The sequence below is a fragment of the Emiliania huxleyi genome (assembly GCF_000372725.1).
Source record: "Emiliania huxleyi CCMP1516 unplaced genomic scaffold EMIHUscaffold_278, whole genome shotgun sequence".
NCBI classification, from domain to species: domain Eukaryota; phylum Haptophyta; order Isochrysidales; family Noelaerhabdaceae; genus Emiliania; species Emiliania huxleyi.
Window position 1 is genome coordinate 62,495 of NW_005199944.1, and position 6,913 is coordinate 69,407.

The window sequence follows — 6,913 nt, forward strand, 5'->3', positions numbered from 1 at the left end:
AGCAGGCGGAGGCGGCGGCGGAGGCGGCGGCGACGGCCCCGCGGACCTCCAACGAGGAGAAGGAGGAGGCGGTGCAGTCTGCGAATGTCGAGAAGCTGACTGCGATCCGCACGGCGGATGCTGAGGCGGCGGCGGCGCAGGAGGCGTCGAGCGAGGCGGCGCAGGCGCGTGACGCGGCGACAGTCCGAGCCGCGATCGCGGAGTCCGCCGCCGCCGCCGCCTCGAGCAAGGCGCGGCGGGAGAGGGCGGAGAAGGAGGAGGCGGTGTCGCGAGCCACCTCTGCAGCGGCGGCCGCGCAGCAGGAGGCCGCGGCTGCGCTCGCCGCTCGCGACGCCGCCTCCGCGCGGGCGGCGTCGGCCGAGGCGGCGGCGCTGCGGGCGGAGGCGGCGGCGGCGGCGGCGGATGCGGAGAAGGAGTCGGCGGTCAAGGCCGCGAACGCTGAGCGCGCGGAGGCGCAGCGCGACGCAGCGCTTGCGCTCGAGGCCCGCGACCAGTCGACGGCTTGGGCCGAGACAGCGACTAGCTCGGCGGTGGCGGCGGCCAAGGAGCTGTCCGCGGCGCTGGCGGCGCGCAAGGAGGTGGAGAGGGAGGTGGAGAGGGGGATCGAGGCGCGCGACGAGGAGGCCGCCCGCGCGGAGTCGGCGACGAGCTCGACGCTGGCCGCGGCCAAGGAGCTCTCGCTCGCGTTTGCGGCTCGCAGGGTGGCCGAGGCGCGCGCGGCGGCGGCGGAGTTGGCGGCGCGGCAGACCGAGCGGCGGCACGCGAGCGACCTCAGGCGCGTGGTCGACATCTGCGCCGCCGCGTCGGCGGCCGGCGAGGCGTCGTCGCACACGGAGCTGATTGGCGAGCTCTGCGCGGCGGCGCTGGCGCGGGTGGCCGGCTCGGGCGAGGGCGACGCGGAGGGGGCGGGAGGCGGCGGCGTGGCGGCTGGAGGCGGCGGCGTGGCGGCTGGCGGCGGCGGCGTGGCGGAGGGGGCGGAGGGGGAGGGGGGCGGAGCGACGGAGGGGGTGGCCGGCCTAGACTTGTCCACGCTAAAGGTCACGGAGCTGAAGGGGCGGCTGGCTGCGCAGGGGCTGCCGACGGCGGGGAGGAAGGAGGAGCTCGTCGCGCGGCTGCGGGCGGCGGCCGAGGGTGAGGGGCACCACGTGACGCCGGAGGTGAGGGCGAGGTGATCGCCATATGTAGCTACGGAGTGAGTGTGGCATGTTGTGCGAGTATATGGGACAAAAGCGTCGAAAATGTCCCAAAAAGCGTGTCTCGAGTTTGTTGCAGCCCCACAGCTGGCGCGCGCTGCCAGGAAGCACCGCTCGCGTGTCGGCGGCACTCCCTGGCACCCAGGGAGTGCCGCGAACCGACCAGACCGAATGGGCTCGACGCCGCGCTCGCTGTGGGGCTGCCACAAAGTCGCCGCCGAGCGTGCCACCGACGGCGTCCCGTCGGAGGTGATGGAGTGTGAGACCTGAGGCTGCGGAGGTGACGCCTGAGGTACCGGCCCGTGCACAGCGACTCAGCCGGCGACCGCCACGGGCTCAGACGAGACTTGTCGACTCGTTACGGCTCAGCTTCACCGTGGTCATCGGGCGTCTGTCGACGTCAGGACCACCATACAGCTCGCGGGTTTGAGGTCGCAAGAGCCAAGATGGTGGCGTTTGGACATCCCAACCATCACACAAGACAGCCTGTAGGTGATGGCGGGACGGCGCAGTGATTGTGGCACTCGGCAGTAGGCACCCGCAGCACGGCCCCGCTGTCGGCTCTCACGGGCTGCGGAACCGGCCCCAGAGGGAGCCGGTCCGGGCGAGTGTGGCAGCTCCTGCGCTAGTATGGGCACCCTCTATCATAGCACTACTCTGATCCTGGTCATTAGAGCTGCCAGGGATAGCGTCAGGAGCCGGTAGGAGTCAAAACCTCTCATATTTGAGACATCGTGTCCCATATACTCGCACAACGAGCCGTGTGTTCCTGCTGCCTCAGCCGCCTCACCTGGACCCCCTAGCCATACCCCATGCGAACAATCAAAACGAAAACAACAGCGGAGGGAAGGCCAGGCGATGTGGCCCCATGCACACCGCACACCTCGAGCACGCGCCAACGCGGCTCTCGCGCTCTCGCTCCTCCCCTCGCACGCTCCGGGGGCGCGACGAATAAGAATCTGGCCGCACACTCGCGCACACAGCACGACAACGCCTCACCCTGCGACCGCCTAGACCTCCTCCACACTCATCGCGAGCGCGTTGCTCTCGCCCTCCCCCTCCTCCTTGTCGTCTGCGAGTGCCGGGGCAGCGGACACGAGCTTGGCCGACTGCCCGTCCCGCCGCCTCCTCGACGCTCGCCACGGCTGCCGGAGGCGCTTGGTTGACACGCGCAATCGCCGCGCGGCCGCCGCGGCCGCCTCGCCCGCTGACGTGACCCGCCTCGCCATCGCCCGCGACGCGCGCCCCGCGCGACCCGCCCCGCGCCGCGGCCGCCAAAAGCACGCCAGCGCGAGGCCGAGCGCGCCGGCCAGCACCAGCGCCGCGACCACGGCCTCCGCCCTCCGCGCCTCCGCGGCAAAGCCGCTCTCGGCGCCAAAGCCGGCGCCAAAGTCGGCGCCAAAGCCGGCGCCAAAGTCGGCGCCCGTCGAGTTGCCCGTGCGGCGCGTCGCCTCGAGGTCCGCCCTGAGGAGTCGGCGGCGGCGGGAGGAGGGCGCGTGCTGGGAGGGAGAGAGCGTGGGACAACAAACGCCAACAGATCTGAGAGGGACAGCGATCTCGGGGAGAGCGACAGAGAAGAGTGCGCGCCGGGGGGGCCGAGGCAACGGCGGGAGGAGGGCGCGTGCTGGGAGGGAGAGAGCGTGGGACAACAAACGCCAACAGATCTGAGAGGGACAGCGATCTCGGGAGATTGCAATCTCGGGAGAGCGACAGAGAAGAGTGCGCGCCGGGGGGGGGCGAGGCAATGGGGACGTCGGGAGGGGCCCGAGCAGTGCCCCGAGAGAGAGAGAGCCGCACCTCGCCGCCGCCCCGACCGCAGCCGCCTCCGCCCAGTGCTCAAGCGCCTCGGTGGCGTACGCGAGGGCGACGCCGCTCGAGAAGGCGAGCCACTGAGCTAGCGACGCCTTGCGGCCATGCGCGTGCGGCGGCGCAAACTCGAACACCGCCATGTACAGGAAGAGGCCCGCGGCGACGGCGGGGAGGGCGAGGGCGGCCCTGGCGGCGGAGGGCGAGGAGGCGAGCGCGACGAGCAGACCGGCGCCGATGGGGAAGCCCGCACCGAAGCAGGCGGCGGAGGCGATGATCGCGCGCCGAGAGGCGCGGCTCGCGGAGAGAGTGAGCACCTAAGCAAGGGAACCCGCGCGCGGGGGTGAGCTCGACTTTCTCATCTCGGAGGCGCGGCTCGCAGACAGAGCGGGCACGATCGTGGCGACGTCCTGCACCGCGCACAGCGTGATTGGCAGCGCCAGCGAAGCGAGCAGGACGGGGGAGTGGGCGGTGCCGAGGATCGACCCGTCGACGGCGGCGTGGATCGTGAAGGGCACGGCGCCGCAGACCACCGACAGCTTGTCCGCCCACGCCGCCCCCGCGCTCTCCTCGTCTGCAAGCGCCTCGGGACTCCGACCGGAGACCTGGCAAACGAGCTGTGGCGCTCCGCCAAAGGTGAACTTTGCGGGCGTCGCCTGGCCGCACAGGATCTGCGTCCCGTCCGACCGCCGTCCGTGCGAGTGCGGCGCAGCGGAGGGGTCGTCGGCGTGCTGGTGGTCGAGCATGACGTGGTTGACGAAGAAGGTCGCGAGCGGCCCGGCGAGAAACGCGAGCAGGATGTGCTCGTACGGCCATCCCGCGGCGGTCAGCTGGTCGAGCGCAAGCGGCAGCATCACCAGCAGCCCCAGCCCGGAGAGCAGCCCCGACACAAAGCACTTTAGCTCCGGCGGGACCGCTGACGCCAGGCGGCGGCTGGCGCCGCTGCGCAGGACGAGCTCGGTGAGGAGGACCGAGAAGAGGCCGATGGCGCACGCGACGACCACCGCGAGCGCCAGCGGCCGCTCGTCCTGCATGGCCGGCAGATGCAACCAACCAAGCGGCGGAAGCGCACCCCTCTCGCACGAGCAGCGTCTCTCGCCCCACTCAGCCCAACCTTCGGCAAGGAGAGGTGTCGTCCAAAATAATCGCGCTGAATGACCCGCCATGTCGACGGCGATGACCCGTGATTCTCCTCCGGCATGTGGGCATCCTAGGAGGTGGACCGAGGTGGGTGGCAAGACGCGGGGGAGAGATCGATCGAGTTTGGTTGGATGAGCGGGATCCCTTTCTCTTCTCTGAGTTGGATTTGTATAAAAATTCTTTTGTCTCGAGCACTCTTGAGAGCCGGCACAGAGGCGTGCGAGCGCAAGGCATCGAGCAGCGAGGGTCATCCAAGGCGGTGACCATGCTGGCGTCGGTGAAAGTGAACGGACGGAACGGAGGAGGAGGAGGAGGCGGCGCCGGCGGCGGAGGCGCCGGACGGACGGAGGATTTCGGAGAGGTGGCGGAGGCGAGGAGGCAGCGTCGGTCCTCTCGGATGGTCGCGCTAGGGTGGACGCGTCGAAAGAAAGAAAACAGACAAACCGAAGGAGGATGGCACGCCGCCACACAGGTCATGTTGTTGCTCAGGTCCACTCTCTCTTCGAACACTCGTGCCTCTACGGCAGCTGACGTAAAGAAAGAAAGAAAGAAAACACACAACCCAAGGGAGGGATGGGAGGACGGCACGCCGCCACCACACAGGGATTTTAAGGAGAGGAGTGTGATGCGCTAACGTATTTCGGACAAGGCCCAAGAATTCTCTTTTGACCCGCGCCGCGTTCTCTCCTTCGGTGTGTACACACATGAGCGTCTCCGCCTCTATACAGCTCGAGTCCGTCTCGACCCGGATCGTTGACGAGCTGGAGCCCGGCGACGGCGCCTCGTTCCCAAAGGTGGGCGACAAGCTGCTGGTCCACTACACGGGCTGCCTCGCAGCGACGGGCCGCTGCTTCGACTCCTCGCGCGCGCGCGGGCATGCCTTCACCTTCACCGTCGGCTGCGGCAAAGTCATCAAGGGGTGGGACGTGCTGCTGCTCCGGCTCTGCAAGGGCCAGCGCGTGAAGCTCCACGTCGGAGCGGTGGACGGGTATGGCGCGGCCGGCTCGCCGCCGAACGTGCCGGCGAACGCGGACTTGTTGTTTGACGTGGAGCTGATCGACATCAACGAGCCGCTCGTCAAGGAGGGGATCCGCTACCGCAAGGAGCTCGAGGACAAGGCGCGGCGCGAGGTGGAGGAGCAGCAGGAGAGAGACGCAAAGGCGGCGATGGCCTCCGAGGGGCCAAAGGCGGCCGCCTCAGGGCCGAAGCGGCCGCGCGAGTCGGACGAGTCAGGCTCCGGGTCCGACTCGGACTCGTCGTCGTCGTCGTCGGAGAGCAGCGGCGCGGCGCGGAAGCGGAAGGAGAGGAAGAAGGACAAGAAGAAGGAGAAGAGGGAGAAGAAGAGGCGCGAGAGGAAGGAGGCGAAGAAGAGTAGCAAGAAGGAGGCCAAGAGAGGCCGCAAGAAGGAGAAGAAGAAGAAGCGCGACCGCGAGACAGTCCAGCGCTCAGTCATCACGGGCAAGCGTCTCAAGCTCGACGACAGCGCCGCCGACACCGAGGGCCGCGCGCCCTAGAGGCGGAATGTCTCCCCATATCTCCCCCTGCATCTCCCCATATCCGGCAGCATGGCGGGGCTCCGGGTCCGAGAGAAGCAGAGTATACGTACAATCGCCATCCAAACAGCGCTGGAGAGGACACACATCCCGCGTATTCGGCCGTATTCACCTGTACTCGCTGCGTCTGTAGCCCGCACGGTGCTCTGAAGACTCTGCACGCTCCCGTCTTTCCGCCCTGAGGTTGGCGTCTTCAGCACGCAGGTCGCGCGCGCCGCGCCGCCCTGCTGGCGCACATGAACGAGGGCGAGGGCGAGGCGTATGGCGTCGCCGCGCACGCGCCGGTCCCGCCTCGGCCCGACACTGCGCAGATGCGCGACCTAATGCATGCGGCAGATGCGGCGCGGCGCGAGAAGCGGCAGCGGCTGGGCGCCCTCGTGCGTGGCGGCGGAGACGACTTTGCCGGCTCCATCGCGCGCGAGTACGCGACGCAGCGCTCCAGCGGCGGCGGGAAGCGGGACGTGAGAGACGCAGCGGACTATATGAAGAAGGACAGCAACTTTTGAGGTGTGGCAACAGTGTTGCTGAATCGTCCGTGGATTGTTTCCGAACCACAAGGGCGGCCGCACGAGACGCGAGGGTTGCCCCCCCTTGCCCCACCACCTCGTGTGTGTGGAGAAGTTTACCTTACCTTTACCTTACCTTACCGGCCGCACACACCCCACACTGCTCGGTACGGCTTTTCAATTGTAAAATTCTTTACCCCCCCTGTACACCTCTAAGCCCATGGGATGGCCGACCCCGACCCCCCCGCCCCAGCAGCAGCGCTCCGCTGCTGGTCCTGGAGAGCGCTGCAAGGCCGCTGGAGGGGTTCAGGGACGCCCCCCCCTCCCCCCCCCCGGCTTGCCCTTTCCTTGCCACACTCCCTCTCTCACTCCTCGAGCAGAGACCTCTCCACTGTCTGACAGGGGCCCACCGGCCGCCGCCTCAGGGGCAGACTCCTCGAGGAGGGCGGAGACGAGGTCGCGGCGGAGGCCGGTCCTGCTCAGCGGCGGCAACGGACCACGCGAGGTCAGACGTGCACACGCCACCCATTGCGGCGTCCGAGTCGACCGAGCACGCGAGGTCCTCCTCTCCAACGATGCGGAGGCCTGGCCATGCCCTCTCGAGGCCTTCGACAACAGCGCACTGCGCGGCGAGGTCAGCTGCAGTCAGCGCCGAGCGGCTGTCGCCGGCAAGCTTGTAGTCAACTGCAGAATCAGAGATCGCGCCACCCTCCGT

The 6,913-nt window shown here is 68.8% G+C and overlaps 3 protein-coding genes across 3 annotated transcripts in view; 2 read left to right on the forward strand and 1 right to left on the reverse strand.

Annotated features, from left to right (window-relative positions):
• Nucleotides 1–1,172, forward strand: part of EMIHUDRAFT_116083 (hypothetical protein) — a gene marked incomplete at both ends in the record, with an annotated part of 7,061 nt that extends 5,889 nt beyond the window's left edge. Inside the window, one exon of the mRNA XM_005776537.1 lies at nt 6–1,172. Within this exon, the coding sequence (XP_005776594.1) occupies nt 6–1,172 (1,167 nt within the window). The remainder of the gene's footprint in view (nt 1–5) is intronic.
• Nucleotides 1,173–1,993: 821 nt separating this feature from the next.
• On the reverse strand, nt 1,994–4,102 carry EMIHUDRAFT_443918 (hypothetical protein). Its single transcript, XM_005776538.1, has 3 exons — nt 3,395–4,102; nt 2,991–3,316; nt 1,994–2,657 (listed from the first exon to the last, which is right to left on the reverse strand). The coding sequence occupies exons 1-3, from the start codon at nt 4,031–4,033 to the stop codon at nt 2,204–2,206; spliced, it is 1,419 nt and encodes a 472-aa protein (XP_005776595.1). The 5' UTR covers nt 4,034–4,102; the 3' UTR covers nt 1,994–2,203.
• Nucleotides 4,103–4,843: 741 nt separating this feature from the next.
• EMIHUDRAFT_469382 (FKBP-type peptidyl-prolyl cis-trans isomerase) lies at nt 4,844–6,261 on the forward strand (the record flags this gene model as incomplete). Its single annotated transcript, XM_005776539.1, has 2 exons — nt 4,844–5,603; nt 5,897–6,261. 2 exons carry the CDS (start codon nt 4,844–4,846, stop codon nt 6,196–6,198), a joined length of 1,062 nt encoding a protein of 353 aa, XP_005776596.1. The 3' UTR covers nt 6,199–6,261.
• Between the last annotated feature and the right edge of the window lie 652 nt (nt 6,262–6,913).

What these genes read in the sequence shown, in the direction of transcription:
- EMIHUDRAFT_443918 (XM_005776538.1), bottom strand. Translation starts at nt 4,033, where the DNA reads ATGCAGGACGAGCGGCCGCTGGCGCTCGCGGTGGTCGTCGCGTGCGCC. An exon ending in TGCAGGACGTCGCCACGATC is followed by an intron (nt 3,317 to 3,394) that starts GTGCCCGCTCTG and finishes TCCCTTGCTTAG; the next exon opens with GTGCTCACTCTCTCCGCGAG. An exon ending in GCGGTCGGGGCGGCGGCGAG is followed by an intron (nt 2,658 to 2,990) that starts GTGCGGCTCTCT and finishes CCGACTCCTCAG; the next exon opens with GGCGGACCTCGAGGCGACGC.